This window comes from Musa acuminata, chromosome BXJ3-10, assembly GCF_036884655.1.
Source record: "Musa acuminata AAA Group cultivar baxijiao chromosome BXJ3-10, Cavendish_Baxijiao_AAA, whole genome shotgun sequence".
NCBI classification, from domain to species: domain Eukaryota; kingdom Viridiplantae; phylum Streptophyta; class Magnoliopsida; order Zingiberales; family Musaceae; genus Musa; species Musa acuminata.
Genome location: NC_088358.1, coordinates 18,242,171 through 18,259,204, shown reverse-complemented (window position 1 = coordinate 18,259,204; position 17,034 = coordinate 18,242,171). Strand labels below are relative to the sequence as shown.

The window sequence follows — 17,034 nt, the reverse complement described above, 5'->3', positions numbered from 1 at the left end:
GCTACAGCCACCTCCCTTTCCTCTCCCTCTTCCCTCTCTTCTCCTTCTTCTTCTCCTTTTCTTCTCTTATCCCTCTTCTTCTCCTTCTCTTCTTCTCCTCTCCAACACCTCACACCTCCTCGCTGTAGCCCTTACCGTAGCCACCTTCCTCTTTTCTTCTTCTTCCCTTTCTTCTCCCTCTTCTTCTTCTTTTCTTTTTCTTCTCTTCTCCCCCTCTTCTTCTTCATATGTTCTTCTCCTTTTCTTCTCTTCTTCTCTACTTCTCTTCTTCTCCCCGATGCCCCATAGATCCTCTCTCTGTTTCACATGGGAGTGCGTGGGAGGCGATGAGATAAAACCATTATCCTCTCCCCTCCCCCCTCCCCCCCCCCCCCCCCCCCCCCCCCCCCGCTTTTTTTTCTTGCAGCCTAACAGGTCCTCCGATTTACAAATAGATCATTACGTAAATTTTAAAAATGAGATATATTATCAATGAAAAGATAAGGATTAGTTTTTTTTTGTTTTCCTCCTCCTTAATCTCCAATAGATAGTGACCACAGACCAATCTTGGAAAATACTTATGCATTCTACAATTGATCAAACAAGTCTTCCTAAAAGTTAGGATCCAAAATAACGATAATCCAATAAGCTAAAGATTTGAACAACCTTCCTTTTGAAGAATTCATAAGATCTTTAATGACTTATAAAATGATATGCAAAGCACACGATAAAGAAGAGAAACATTCTAAAGAAAAGAAATGTTATTGCTCTTAAATCCAAAGAAGATTACTCAAACGAAAGCTCAAGTGATAACGATGAAGACATAACAATTATTATAAAAAGATTCAAAAAGTTCATGAGAAAAAATAAGACAAATCTAGTAAGAAGAGAATGTAAGAATAAAAGTGAATCCAAGAAAGATACAGTCATATGTTATGAGAACAAAAAAGTCAGGACACTTTAAAAATTAGTGTTTATTGAAAAAGAAGATGTCAACAAAAAAAAAAATACTCAAAACAATATATGATGAATCAAGTAAGTCAAAAGAGCAAATCAATAGAGAAAAAGTAGCAAATTATACCTTAATGGCTTTCAACAATGAGGTATATCTCCAAACAAGAGTTAGAGTAAAAGATGATATCTTGATGATAAATGCTCAAGACATATGATCGGATATCCTATAAATTTTTTAAAGCTCATTAGCTAAGATGAAGGATATATTACCTCCAGAGATAATAACAAAGGAAATATAATTGGTATTGAAAATATTGGTAACAAATTAAATCTTTTGACTAGAAATATGCTATTTGTAAATGACTTAAAATATAACTTAATAAGCATTAGCTAATTTTGTGATAACTAATATAATGTTAAATTTGAATTTCATGCATCATAGAAATACCAAGTAAGAATAAATCTATGATAGCCCTAAGAAATGATAATGTTTATACTATTAATCTTGATGATTTTCATAATGCAACTTATTTTTTAGTTTTGAATGATGATGCATGACTTTAATATAGAAGAGACTAGGAAATGTTAGTATAAAATTAATTTCATAAATTAGAACTAAAGAAGTTGTAAGAGGAATATATAAAATCAAATTTGTTAAAGATAAATTTTGTGATGTATACTAATTAGGAAAACATATAAGGAGTAACTTCAAACCAAAAAACCATATAAGTACCTCTAGACTATTACAACTAATTTATATGAATTTATTTAGATATATTGGTATTATAAGTCTACGAGATAGTAAATATGTTTTTATAATTATTGATGACTATAGTAGATATATTTGGACATATTTTTTATACAAAAATAATTACTTCAAATATTTTATCAAGTTTTATAAATAAGTTCAAAATGAAAAAAAGTTTTATGATTTCTCTAAGAAATCTATAACAAAATAAAGTTATTGAGAGAAAAAATAAGAATTTATAAGAGATGACAAAGACTATGCTTAATAACTATAGCCTACACAAATACTTTTGGGCCGAGGTTATTAACACAACATATTATATATTGAACAAACTTTTATTTATCTAAAACTCCTTATAAATTATGGAACAATAAAAGATCCAATATATCATATTTTAAAGTTTTTTGTTATAAATGTTTTATTTTTAAATGACAAGGATGTCTTAGAAAAATTTGATGCAAAATATGATGAAGGTATTTTTCTTGAATATTCCTTTATCTCTAAAGTTTATCGAGTTTTTAATAAGAGATTTTTAGTTATTAAAAAAATCTATTCATGTTATTTTTTATAAATCTCTTAAAGTTAAAAACATAATTTTAATGATAATTTTAAATTTAATAAATTAAATTTAAATGAGGATTATACTCGCTAAAACAACTTGGATACATCTACTTTCATATAAATCATACCCAAGGAATGTAAGGAGAATACCTTGATCAAAAGATTTTAGAGGCATGATTGGTAGTTTATTATACCTTATTATATCTAGACCTGATATAATATTTAGTATTGGGCTTTATATAGGATTTTAATCTAATCCTAAATAATCTTATTATAAAGTAATAAAAAAAATTTAGATACTTAAAAGAACTCCTAATATGAGATTATAGTATCATAAATCTAAAATTTTTGATTTGATTACTTATGCTAATGCTGATTTTGTACGATGTAAAATAGATAGAAAAAGTTTATCTATAACTTGTCAATTCTTAGGTCATACACTTATGTCTTAGTCATCCGAGAAGCAAAACTCTATAGTACTATCTGCAATTGAAGTTGAATATATTATGATAAATGCATGTTATGCACAAGTAATCTAGATGAAAAATATCTTAGAAGATTATGAACTTTACTTAAAAATATCCAAGTGTGATAATACTAGTGCAATTTGTCTATCAAAGGATCCTATTCAACATTCTCAAACCAAGCATATTGATATTAAATATCATTTCATTAGCGATCATATAAGTAATCATGGCATATGCTTGGATTTCATTGACACAAAACATCAACTAACAAACATTTTTACTAAACCACTTAGTGACGAATAGTTTAATTTATTAGAAGAGAATTAGGCATGTTGAATCTTTTAAATTCATGATTCTTTCTTTTGCTATTTGTTCTGTTATGATTCTTTTTTTTTTGCTAATAACTAAGAAGGAGATTTATCCAAATAACTTATGATCTTTTAGTGTTCACGACTTGAGATTTATTTTGTATTCGTATACTCCATTTTGTTGATGACAAAAGGGGAGAAGAAGTAACTCATTTTTTTTTATGACTAAGAAGGGATAAGTAGTGATTCATGTTTAACTTATGCGTACAACAATGAGACTTATAATGATTTTATAAATTTTTTGTTAGTAGTAACTCATGTCTAACTGTTGTTAATTATTCTTTGAAATTTAAAACTTGATTGAATATTTGGGCTTGCAATGATAAAAACAACAAGATTGAATTTGTTTCAACTTGAATTCAAATTCATCATGGTGTATAAATAGGGGGAGTCTTATTAAAACTCCATCATTAATTGACTTCTCGATGTCTATAACTTAAATTTATCTTTGATAATACAATATTAACATTTTTCATATATCATGTTGTCAAAGTAATTATTATTTTTATATAATTAGATTATTAATATACTCTCTTCTTTTTGCTAATACTAAAGGGAAAGAAGTAATAGCTGATGCTTTTTATTATTAACAAAGGGAAAGAAATGATGACTAACCGGGAAAATCATGATATCTTATTTATATTTTTTTTTTGTTATTATATAACTCATGTTTGATTTTTACAAATGGTTAACTTATATGTATATTTTAATTGACATTACACATTGATAACAATTGAAATTTAAAACTTAAAATATTTATGATTATAATTTAAAATTTCAAACTTTATTAAATATTAATTTTTAGGCTTGAATGATTGAATCATAATATCAACAAGAACAATTTTTTTTCAACTTGAATTCAGTATATATCTTTAAAAGGATATATGATCATTTGAGTTCAGGTTTATCATAATTTTTTAAAATAACAAACAAATAAGGATTCTTGTTAAAACCTTGTTATCAATTAGTTATCATTGTTAAAAAGGGAGAGATTGTTAAATATCTAATTTTGATGATGTCGAAAGCTTCGTAAATGTGTTGTATGTGTGGTTGATTTATCAAAGTTTTGATCGAGGTCATTATAAGTCAATTTAAGCTGGTATTAGGTCGAAACCGTGCCAACTTATAAAAAAAAAAGTTATTAGGATTGAACTCGAGCCAAATTGATGGTTTAAACTAAGTCTAGGTTGTGATACCGCTAGGCTCAAGTGGTAGTATTGCTTGAGTCAATCAACAAGTACTCTTTGTGCTTTGTTAGCTTTTTTTTTATTATGGTACAACCTAAGTCGATGGTAGTACCAAATAGGTCGATGGTAGTCCCACATAGGTTAGTAGTAGTATCACTAGAGTCCATATTTATAATGTAGTTGCAATGGTAATACTGTCTAGTGTTAGCAATGGTACCGTTTGTACTCCAAAATTTTAGAGATTTAAATTTTTGGTTCCATTCTTGAAGTATTTTGGGACCTATAAATACCCTACTTAGGCTTAGTTGATGAAGCATCTATTCCTAAACTAATAAATCTTATAAACTCTTATTTTAGTATTGTTTGAGTTTCTTCCTCCTTTTCAGTTTGATTATAATTCTAAGTTGTATGAGATGAGAGATCTTATATAAAAAGAGAGTATGAAAGTTATCTTCTTAACTAAAAAAATGAGAAAGTTGTAATAAGGGTTGTTGATCTTCACCTATTGGAAAGAAGATTAATAGTAAAAGCTAGTATCTTGAAGGGAAGAGGAATCAAGAGTAGATGAAGATCAGGAAGACAAACCTAATATAAATTAGTTTGCTTCTCTTTACTTGCCTCTCTCTATAATCAAAATCGATATTTCTCTTTGTGGTCGACTTCTCACCATAGATTCTTTCACGGTGCATTGCCTTAGCCATAGCTTGCACCCCTACCGTTGTCGCTCAACTATGCACTAGCATCACCACCATTTGTTATTTTGCAATGAAGTAGCCACTATAATGTGCAGTCATTTGTCGCTACGCTACGATTTTATAATCTATCCTATTGCATATCGCCAACCTCAAATGCACAATCGAGCGACCACCTTCTCTTATTGTGTCATCGATGATAGCAGCACCACCGTACACCATCTCCTAAGCTCTAATCACTATCTGTCATGCCTTGCTACTATACTCCATGCCACATTGTCCACCGTCGCCTAATATTGTCGAGTTCCATCGTCACAGCCAAAACTAATGTCGTAACCCCGGTCATCACATGGATCAATATGATGACACCTAGCCTCGAATGGTTGTCGTGCGACCCTAGTTCATCTTTGTCGACAAAAGTATTGTCACATGCAATGGCGCCAATGTCCGCTGTAAGGTTGCTCCACACAATAGTCAATAAGTGTAGTAGGCACCCCTAATAGAGTTATCACTCACAAAAGCTCCACCATCGACAACAAGCTACCGATAGCAATGCTACACATCCTTTTCTTTCTTATCCATCCTATGGAGATGAGGTAACATATATCACCCATGGGCAACTCAAGATAAACTCCTAGATATTTCGAGTCATGCAATGCAAATAGATCACTCAAATATATGTAATACCTAAACAAATATATTTAATTATAAAATAGATTTGATGTGTGTTTTTATGATTTAAAATATTTGATTTCAAAATAATAAACTCTGATACCAATTGTAAGAAATAAAACTACTATATAAAAAATTAATCAACATGGTACCTTTTTAGTATGATAATTTACAGGATACCTCGGATATCATGAAATAAACATACTATAATTCGCACTTGTCATGAATCTATATAGGATAGAAGTTAGACTCTTTTTTGTTTATTGGATTGCAAGAGACTGAAAGGTAAGAGAATAAATCTCTATAATCCGCACGTGTCATGATCCCTAGAAGATCTATCTATACATATAGGCAAGAGCAGAAGTCTAGAAAAAATAATTAAAAAAATTCTCTTATCAATGTCATCTCCTCGTTATCCTAGCTCGACCTTCTAGAATTTCATGTTAATAATTAATAATTTTAATCAAAATCTAATTAGAATTTTGAGTTAGTATATCTATATAAGTGTTCAATGCTCCTAAATATCAGTCTAGCATGTTGTAAATGAAAACATAGATAAATGACTATACCGTATATAGGATTATTCTTATAACTATTATTCTAAACGAAAATACACCCTTTAGAAGCTATACTAATATCATATGTCCTAGCTAACTCTTCATCCATGATATAATGATATGGGTTGAATTGCGATTGATTAAAAATAATAATAAAATATGAAAATAATAAATTCTTTTAATAAAACTAGTTGTTTTTAAGGTGTCATAAACCACGTGAAACGCATGCATGCATGCATGCATCTTCCAACTTCTTATAAAGGAGATAATTGGGTAATCATTACTGTTTGTCACAATGAGTAAATGATTGAGACATGTTGATGTATGAGTTATGCTTTCTTTGGTAGTCAATTATACTAATTTACAGACTTGCCAACTTACTTAATTGACCTTTCTTAGGTATTTTAAGTTATATTGTTTATGACCAAGAGTTGACCTTAGAACTGATCAGAACAGCAGTCGTTTTCAGGACTAGGGAAAGACTACAGTGAGATGATAGTGTTAAGAATATAAAGTCTCGACCTAATCAGTTAGATGCAATGATGAACATAAATTTTCGATTTTGATAATTATATTATTTGATTATCTTTTTTAACGATTGAGATTTAATCCTATGCTAAACCATCAATCTAAAATTTTCAAGCTTAAATCAAAATAGCAGACGCATTTGATCCTTTCAATTCTCCTCCATTAGAAGCGTACATGACAAATGACACATAGTGCCGATGACTTGGGGTCGGTTTCGCCACGTCGGTTTCTTGCGCTGGTAACGCATCACATCTCGTGTTACATCCCCGCTGCAACTTTTCTGTGTGGTGATTCAGATCACCCACGTGTTGCTGACTCACATAGATTCCTTGTGGGCCCCCGTCTCTCGAAGCAGCCAAGCCTTCGCATTGGGTGAATGCGATCGGTACCTCATTGTTAAGTGCCCAACAGTGAAGGCAGTACATCGTTTATTGCATCACATCGGATTTGGAAGACCATGGCTGTTGACATCCCTATGTGCATGCCTTTTTCCTTTTATGCCCCTGAAACATAGATGTGATTAGATGTCTCACCGAATGATTCTTGTAACAGAGGCATAACCTTTTATTGTATTTTTATGTTAGAGATGCTTCCACCAATCGAGAAATATTCTCATATGCTATTAATTTTAAACGTAAAGTTTGAGTTTGTAAGAAATGATTTTTCTCATATTCTGCAGTCGCTGTTGAATTTATCCTTTTTTAATCTTCAAGAATAATGATCAAATCTAATAAATTGAATAGTTCAAATCTTATCATTTTTACTGAGATATTCGATTGGTTAATATATTATTATATTTTAATTAACAAAAAGTTATACTATATTAATGTAAGGGGTAGATATGTCATTTCATTTTATATATTTCTTTCTTTTCATACCTTTATTATTATTATTATTATTTTTATATTAAAAAAGGCGTGAAGCGCTCCACATTCTCTCCCAGTCCTCTCTCTCTCTATACTCTCCTCCTCCGCCAGTGTTCTTCTCTCTTTTCGCACGAATTCCATCGAGCTCGATCGTGCTCCATCGCGTCTCATTACGCGGCTTTGATGAGAGCTCTCGCAAAATCCCTCATTGAGGGCAATCCTTAGCCTACCGCTCGGGCCTCAGGTGAACGGAACTAATCCTGGTTTCCTGCAGTTGTTGCCTATTCTATATCCCTTTTCTCTTCCTTTTGATTCAGATGTTGTTCGATATGCTTTAGTGGGTACGATTTGGGTCGCAAGTTTCTTGGCCGGAAAGGATTTTTTTCCCCCGCTTTCGGGCGCATTTTTCCGTTTTAGATTCATCGGATTAAGTGTTCCCGATGCACCGAGCTGATTTGTTGTCGTTCTTTTCTTGTTTATGTTGAGATCTTTACTGTTAATACGATGAAAATGTGATCCCCCCCAAAAGTTAACGTACTTCCAGTCTGTGGTTATGTTACCATTGAATCCGAGATCCGTGTTCTTTTCCTTTTTTTCTTTTTCTCCGTGGTTCGGCTTTTACGTGTTAACGAAAGCAGGGCCGTGTTAATTGGTACTGCATAAAGCTTCTTTTGCTCCTGTGGGCTTTGTTTTTGTCCATCGTCTTGTAATAAAGTTATGCTTGATCTTTTGACATTGGGTTACGTCTGTTTAATTTGGACTCAGCCATATTCTGAGAGTCGCGGTCGGCAATCTTTCAGAGTGGGGTAGCTTCTATTTTTATCAATCTACAAGTGATTTTTAATTGCCCTTCATCTTTATCACATGCATTATTTGTGTTACTTCGTTGATCACTCATATGTGGTTAAATCGTGCGACTTGAAAATTATAGGCCAACATGAATACTAAGAAATGTGCTCTTTTCGTTCTGAAATAGAGCCAAAAAAGCAGGCACTCAGTTTTTCTGCAATCTACTTTTTTTCTCCACATGCAAGAGGATCATCTAAGCTTTTGAATGTGTATTTAAGATGAAGCATGAGTTTTTGGGGTTGGTTTCTATTTTATGTAAGAAAAGTGATCTGGGTTTAAGATATTTGCTTCTTTTTGTTTACAGGAAGTGTCTTGAATGTGATCCTTCTAGGTGAAGTCATTAGACAAAACGTTAGGGTGTGAAGGCTTGTATCCCCTTTGCAGTCAATGAGCAATATATGTCGATTATTGTCCTTTGTGCTTGAGTTTTATTGGGAGTGTTTCACACCAATTCTCCAACCTACATCATCTGACTGACCAATTTTTCTATTTTAGCCTGTCCGCTATGATGACTGTGAGAACTTTCTCTTTTGCATGAGATGGATGACGGCCTTCTACACATGTCTGCCAATACATATTTGTTTGCGGACTTGTAGCTAACTTTACGTATGCTGGAAAATAGGTACAGAGTTGTGGATTCTTCTTATAAAAATGGGGGTTGCAAGCTCAAAGATCGAAGAAGACAAGGCCCTTGTGCTATGCAGAGAAAGGAGGCGGCTTGTTAGACAAGCTCTTGATGAAAGATGCTCGCTTGCAGCTGCTCATGTTTCTTATGTTCAGTCCCTTAGAAATACTGGAATCGCACTTAGACAATTTGTAGACCCTGGATCCCCTGTTAAATCTTCCTTGTATACATCAACATCTGCAACACCGGAGCCTCTTGCTCCAACTGATAAGCCTGTATCGCAGTTCTCAAACTCATCTCCATCTCTTTCACAGCATATGGAGACAGCTGAATCATTTTCTCCAGTTCCTTCTCTCCTCTCATCTGGACATCTTCATGTGAATCACATGAAAGCCAGAACAACTTCTTACATGACAGTCAAAGAGAAACCTCCAATTTCAGTAACGATGACCCTACAAACCTCACCTGCCACTCCAAAGCACCTTGCATCACAATCAGATGAAATTTCATCCTTTGAAGATTCCCCCACACCGACCGGGATGCAGCCATGGGATTATTTTGGTGTTCCTCATCCTATTGACAATCAGCTTTCATTTCAAGATGGGAAAGGGTTAAACTATGGTTTTGATAATGCTGATGAAACTAGACATCTCAGCGAAGAGGAGGGCATACCAGATTTGGAAGAAGAAGAAGGGGACATAGCACATGGGAAAAATGACTTGGACTCGGAAGATGATTTTGACCAACCTTCCAATGAACCATTGGTTCGAATATTCAAGAACCGAAATTTGGTTTCAGAACATCAATCAAAGAGTGACAATTCAACCATCCAATCTATGGTAGATATTGTTTCTGCAACTACGCACCAGAATGGGGATGATATGAAGCTTAAAAATGGTATATATGAAAATGATAGAACTCCTGAAAAGACACCAACAAAGGTAGCATCCGTCAAAGTTGCATTTTCTATAAATGGAAAGGCCGAAGAATCTAATCCAGAAACTAATCACAAGGCGAGGGATTTCTTGTTGTGTATGAATGAAATTGAAGACCTATTCTTGAAAGCTTCTGAATCTGGAAGAGAAGTCCCAAGGATGCTGGAGGCAAACAAAGTGCAATTCCGGCCTTTATTTCCTGAAGGAAATGGTAAGAAGACAATAAAAAATCTCATTAAATTTCTGCTGAGCATTCCAGGGGAAGAGAATAACACTCCGACCAAAGGCTATACCCCTGATTAGCTTAAAAGTACTCCTTGCTCAGATATATAAACTTCCAAGTGTTTTATATGTGTGCCGATGCATATGCTTGTTAGCATATTTGCCTATTAATCAAATGTCAGGATCATTTTCTTATAATTATCATGGACTAGTTAGCACATTGTTTATCTTTACAACAAATTTAGTAAATAATTTTACAATTCTGAATACTTAGTTTATAATGTATCACCTTATTATGGTAGGTACTAATAACAAATCTTCGATGCAGCTCACAGATCAAAAGCGTCTGCATTTTTGACAGCCTTTCTTGCTTGTTGTAAAGCAGAAACACCTCACCATCAGGGTAAGTATACCTTTAAATGCCATCACTGTTCCTCTACTCGAGCATTGGTCTTATGTAACTGTTAATCTTGAAGTCAGAATAAAACTGTTACATGCAATCTTCTGCAATTGTGCAGAATTAGTGAACTCAGATTCTGATTGTTATTTTTAACCTATAGTAAGGTGTCATGTTTACCAAAAGTTTACTGTGCAGAAACTAGTATTGGTACTTATTAGAAAAAAGAAAAAGGACTTGAGTGTGAGGAGGCTTTATTGATGATGAAGCTTCTAATGTTTTAAGTCTGTAATGCAGTTTCTGCTACAAATGAAGTGAAGTACTTAACATGGCATAGGTCGGTGTCATTGCTCTCCTCATCATCTGAGAATTTTCTTGGTTCAATGACAAAAGATGATACACAGGAACCCAATGGTAATCTCTTCAATGGTACTTACATGAATTCAGGTAGCCATGCCTCAACATTAGATAGGCTATATGCATGGGAAAGAAAGCTTTATGATGAAGTTAAGGTTAGTAGTCATTCATTTAAGCCTTGTATGCTGATAAGAATTCATTGTATTTTTATTTTTTTGCATGTGTCTGCTACTTGGTGTCCTTTTATTTTGTTATTCACTATATTTTCAGTTAATTTAGATTACTGAGAATGAGTAGAAGGGCAAGAATTGCTTCTTCTGATCAATGAGAAAAAAAAGTTGTACAACAGTTCAATACAGGACCTTTGATTTTGCACTTCTGTCTATGGTTAGTAATCAGCCATATGTTGGTCAGTGGATACATATATCTGGTTTTCATTCTGTGAATCTTATTATCTGTGGGTTGACGCATCCAATTGGAGGCTTGTCTTTTTAGTATTCGCTATTTTCAACACCATCTTTGTAAGTGATGATGCACTTTTTGGTCATCCTGCTGATGTATGATGTCGGACCCAATCTGGCTTTTCGTTTTTTTGGGTGCTGGCACACACACCAAATTGAGCTTGAGCTGCTTGGAATATCCACTTAGATTTGGTGTTCTAACTTGCAAGAGAAGGGCCGAGATGGAACTGGTGGGATCCTCCTCCAATGCCTAAGCAGCAAATGCATAGTAAAGACAAAATAAATGAGATAGTTGGGAGAAAGGAATAAGAAATGATGAACTATATGAAGGGTCCCATTTATATATCTTGTACAATACCTGTAGGGAGATCACTGGATCCAATGGGCTGGTAATAATGGCTGTCATCTTCAACGTGTCAGAGTTGTGACTCAAAACAAATTTTATGAGCTTAGCCCATTAGTGGCTTGACTGGACCAATATTAATGGTTCACGTGGATAGGAGAGCGGTTTACTAATACTATCAGCAAGATTGACTTTATACGCTTTCTGCGTGGCTTGATATACTGTTTATACTTACTCATTTTCTTTATTTCTAATTTAATAAGGCGGCTTACTAATACTATCAGCAAGATTGACTTTATATGCCTTCTGCGTGGGTTGATATACTGTTTATACTTCCTCATTTTCTTTATTTCTAATTTAATAAATCTAGGGTGTTATGCGAATACTTCAAGTTCTTGATTATTTATTTATATTTGGTGATATCAATGAAGGAAAGACTGAGTTCAATGATACAATTCACATTTATTGACTAATTAAAAATCCTTTTTAGATTTGTTTAACAACTCAATGTCATATCTTGCCATGTTTTCTTTCTTGAAATAATGGGTCACTGATCTTTAAATTATAATTCCCATCTATCAATAAACTTTATGACTTCTCCAGAAGACACGATTATTGTCATCTATCTTTGAGTGTTGTTATTGTTGTTTCTTTCCTGGGAATTTTGTTACTTGATGTTGCTGGTTATTGCAGATGTTCCCAAACAAATGTTTGGGAACATTTGTATTGTTCCTGATTGCATTGTTCCTGGACCTTCACAATGTTTCTCTTAAGTTTAATTTGTAATTCTCTTGTACGCTACTTATTTTTATTAATTTATTGCTATTTAAGACACGAGATCTAAGCTTTTACATTTTTGTGTATCAGGCAAGTGGTATAATCCGGAGGGAGTATGACATGAAGTGTAGACTGCTGAGGCAGAAAGAATCTACAAAAGTAAAACCAGAAAACATTGATAAAATCCGTGCCGTTGTCAAGGATCTCCATTCTAGAATCCGTGTTGCAATCCAGAGAATTGATTATATATCAAAGAAAATAGAGGAGATAAGGGACAAGGAGCTTGAACCACAACTGGAAGAGTTGATTGGAGGGTATGATTGCTTTTCCATATCTCATTATATCATATCTCGTTAACATGCACATGAACTTGCAAAACTTTTGTACTGGCTCTAAAATACTTTTATGTGCATGCCAACTTGCAGTCTTGCACTAATGTCGTCCACAATTCTAATTTGAGAATCTGTAGAGAAACTCAGAATGAATCAATGTCTAATTGGATTAGTTAATGTGCTAAAAAAATCTGTCTCGCCAGATTTCTGGATCAGTGCAGATCGGTTACTATATGCAGATATCAATAATATCAACCTATAAAGGTGAGTCAAAGCTGCTACAGCCAATCCCAGGAGGAGGGGAGGAGGATGATAGAGAGGGGAGGAGGAAGAGGAATAAGTATAGTGGGAGGAGGGAGAATACAATAAAAAAGTTCACAACACTATTGGGTTGAATCTCTTCCCCTCAATTTTGTATGTGATGATAAAGAACCCTCTGAAGTTGGGTCATCTTCAAATATCACATTGGATACTCCATGTTTTTGTTTCAAATATATTGTTAACAAGTCTATATTAGTAATTTCTTTGGATCAATAAATGACATTACACTTGGCAAAGCTGCATAATGGAAATGTTCCTTGTAATGGTCCCAATGAACATGGCTTGATATTGTTACTGTTGATCTGTTAGTACAATGTTATTGTGGTTTTGCATGGAAACCATGCATGTCATTTTTTCCTAAACATTATCTTTTGAATACTAACCTGTAATATAATCCAATCTTGATAAGAAATCTTAGGACTGTCTTAAGTAATCCTGTTCCTATGAATCATGGATATAAGTATCCTGCTACTAAAAGATTGTTTTCATCATTGTTTGGTTAGATTAGCAGAAAAAAGCTAGCACAGGCTGTTCCTCTATGCAGATCATAAATGTTGCTGTATTTCAACTTTGGCTGCTGTATTTCAACTTTGGCTATAGACCCGATACTTGAGAGTTGTTTTCTTTTAGATTAGTTTAGGTTGACAGAATCCTGCTATTAATATATCTTTTAATTAGTATGTTGGTTAGACTAGCAGAAAAGGTAACATGGTGTTTCTCTGAATTCAGTGTGCAGATAGGATGTGATATTATTAGTTCAACCTTGGATACAAATTTTCTGCTATCAGGATATCTTTAATGTATCTTTTTCTAGAATAGCATATGTTGATAGTAGCTGTTCTAAATATTCCTTTGTGTTGGCTTGGGTAGGTACCAGGTAGAACATGCTAAATAATATAAGTGTGACAACGAAAATATTAATCCATATGAAACAATTTCAAGAATTCTCTCAATTGTTTTGTTGGACATTGTTCAAGGAATCCTCAACTGCATGTGTCCTTTTCTCTGCTGGGCTTTGTAGAATTTCTGACGAAGCCCTCCATAATATTGGGAGTTTCATGTGGTCAATACAAGATCTTCTTTATATGCATTTGTTGAATCTTTGTTCTGTATGTGATTCAAGACTAGATGAATAGATTTTTTTTTTTTTTTCAAATTGGATCTTGGTTTATGGACGACTTTGGAATACATACACATTACTTCGTCCTTTTCTTATTATGTATTTCCCAAAGTTCTGAAATTTCTTCGACTTCTTGGTGGTTGCATAGATGTTTGTGTAGCACCTATGCAGTGCATATCATTATGGACACCTGCCTACCAGCCTGCAATTTTCTAGAACATTGGTGTACTATGAAAGCACCATGCAGTCTGAAATCCTTTATTTATTGTCAGTTGCATGGTAAGCTATAAATGTTGTGGAGATTTTGTTTACTGTTCCATTTTTCGAAAACTTCAGTTACCTATAGTTAGTTTTAGATGGCATCGTTAGGAGATTACACGAGCTGAGAAAGAGGTGCTTATTACAAAGTACAAACTCGTTGATAGTTTCAATGACTGCAAATAGAGGAGTTCACCTATATAAGATGTTATCTTGTGGGTCTAGAAAATCTAATTACTGCACAAACTACCAATTCGCGTTGTTTGTTATTGAAGCGTCTGCTAATTTTTTATAAGAACCCTATTTTTTTTATTTCCTAATGCACTGGAACTGGTCAAACAAATGTGTACCACCTCTTTTCCTGCTTCAATAATGCCATAGTATTACCATCCTCATAGTTTCTAATCCTTTAACCTTTGCTGTGCTTTTATCTTTAAGTTAATGAAAATCTAGCATTTGATATGACTGGGTTCTTAGATATTGATGAAATTTGTGGAAATTTCTCTTGAAAATCTTTCTTGACTTCTTTTGAGGTTTGGTCCTTGTTCTTATTTCTATTACTTCAAATTCCCATGTAGAAGTACATTCTCAATTCTAGTTGGCCAATGGGCCACATAGTCTCATAAATAAAATTTGGTGACAAGAGACCACTTGCAAGGTGTCACAAAAATGATTCTGCAGCTTTCCCTTGTTCAAGCATGTGGAGCCTTGATAGATTTTTTTCTCTTTTGAGCTCATAACAATATTTCTCAGGTTTCTCCTGTTTCTTTTGTAAAAGATGATAATGTTTCTATATTTGATCAAGAATACTATGTTCCAAGGCACTATTTTTTATATCGCCAGAAAACTTAGTAGGGACAATTGTGTTGTCGTAGAACCACACACATTACAGAAAAAAGAGGGGAATATTTACGACATGGACCTGTATATTTTGTACTCATTAATTTCTCTGCAGCCAATTTCTGTAATGAACTTATGATTTATGAAGAGTAGAAAAAACTACTGTTTTTTATCTGGTTGTTTGACATGATTACCCTTTTCTGTATTTAAAATTTGCAAATGATCTCAAATGCATTGCATTATCAGGGTTTGATATTTACTTTTTGCTAATATGTGTGCAGCCTAACAAGAATGTGGAGAACAATGCTTGACCACCACAGCCGTCAGTACAGCATTATCTCGTTGGCTTTCAACAATGGCAGCAACAAACTGTCAATTCAGTCTGAATTGGAGTGTCGGGCCACAGTCCTTGAGTTTGAGCTGAATTCTCTGGGTTCAAATTTCACAGAATGGGTATCAGCACACAAATCCTATCTCCACGCCATCAGTGAGTGGCTCCGTAAAGGCTTAGTATTATCACAAAAACGGAACAGGTCATATAGGAGAAGGCCTCCAGAATTTTGTCCAAAAAGAGACATGGCTCCTCCCATCTTTGTTACTTGTGAAGATTGGTTGCTGCTGCTGAATAGTCTGCCTACCAAGGAAGTGGAATCTGCTATAAAGGATCTAGTAACTGTGACAACCCATTACTTGCCTTGCCAAGAGAAGAAGGGCTATGGGACTTCAAAGTTATCATTCTCATTACGACAAAATGCAGAGCAGGGTGATAAACTAGGAGAACATGTTCTCACAAATGATACACATGCCAATGGTAGTCTCGATTATGGCAACCTGAAATCAGTTCTCGTGGAGTTCCTAGATAAGCTGAAGTCTTTTGCGAAGTCATCGGTTTCAGGGTATGAAGCTCTCCAGAAGTCGATCGATGAGTTTCGAGTTTCTTACGAGAGAACTGTGCTTCGAACATGAATTCTGCCATTTTCCAACGTCTTTGGGGCAGAGTAAAAACAAGTAAAACTAAGGTGGACCAGAGAATTGCATGGTAATTAATCTTTGCTGAATAACTGGTGGTATGAAGCCCTTGAAGTATATTCGGGAGGGTCCTTGGCTGACTGCTTCCTTTGTACATCTATTTTGCAGAATAAAAGGGCTCTTGATGATGTTGATGTAAGTAGGGATGCTAATCGATGATTCGAGTGCAATATAATCTAGATTAGCCAGGCATAGGAAATGGAAGAGGTTATTAGTATAGTGAGTGGCCAGTGATACCTGCAAATATTCGTCTTATCTTCAAAAAAAAAAAACTCAATGCTGCTTATTGGACATCCATTGCTGAAGGCGGGTTTGCTGTCATGTATGTGATTCTAAAACTGTTGCTGTATATGATTGACTTATCTCTCTTTCTATTTAATTTTTTCCTGAAAATTCATGCTTTAAGGGTCATGAAAAAAAGAATATCTGATAACTAAATCGAGTGATAATTAATGAAAAAGTGGAGATAAAACAATAAGGATTTACATATGATTGTTATGATACAATCCACATTTGTTATGGTAGACCTTAAAGAAGATATATGTTTATTAATTGTAACGAGTGTGTCTAATGGATTTCTAATTAATAT

At 34.0% G+C, this 17,034-nt stretch overlaps 1 protein-coding gene across 2 annotated transcripts; it reads left to right on the top strand.

The window, feature by feature from the left end:
- The first annotated feature begins 7,653 nt into the window (after positions 1 to 7,653).
- Positions 7,654 to 16,455, top strand: LOC135650393 (protein ROLLING AND ERECT LEAF 2-like). 2 transcript variants are annotated; one of them, XM_065169667.1, is made up of 6 exons: positions 7,654 to 7,823; positions 9,051 to 10,199; positions 10,539 to 10,613; positions 10,905 to 11,119; positions 12,636 to 12,859; positions 15,698 to 16,455. In XM_065169667.1, the coding sequence occupies exons 2-6, from the start codon at positions 9,080 to 9,082 to the stop codon at positions 16,380 to 16,382; spliced, it is 2,319 nt and encodes a 772-aa protein (XP_065025739.1). In that variant the 5' UTR covers positions 7,654 to 7,823; positions 9,051 to 9,079; the 3' UTR covers positions 16,383 to 16,455. The 2 variants fall into 2 exon arrangements, with proteins under 2 accessions (XP_065025739.1, XP_065025740.1); XM_065169668.1 differs by having other exon boundaries at positions 8,733 to 10,199.
- The last annotated feature ends 579 nt before the right edge of the window (positions 16,456 to 17,034 follow it).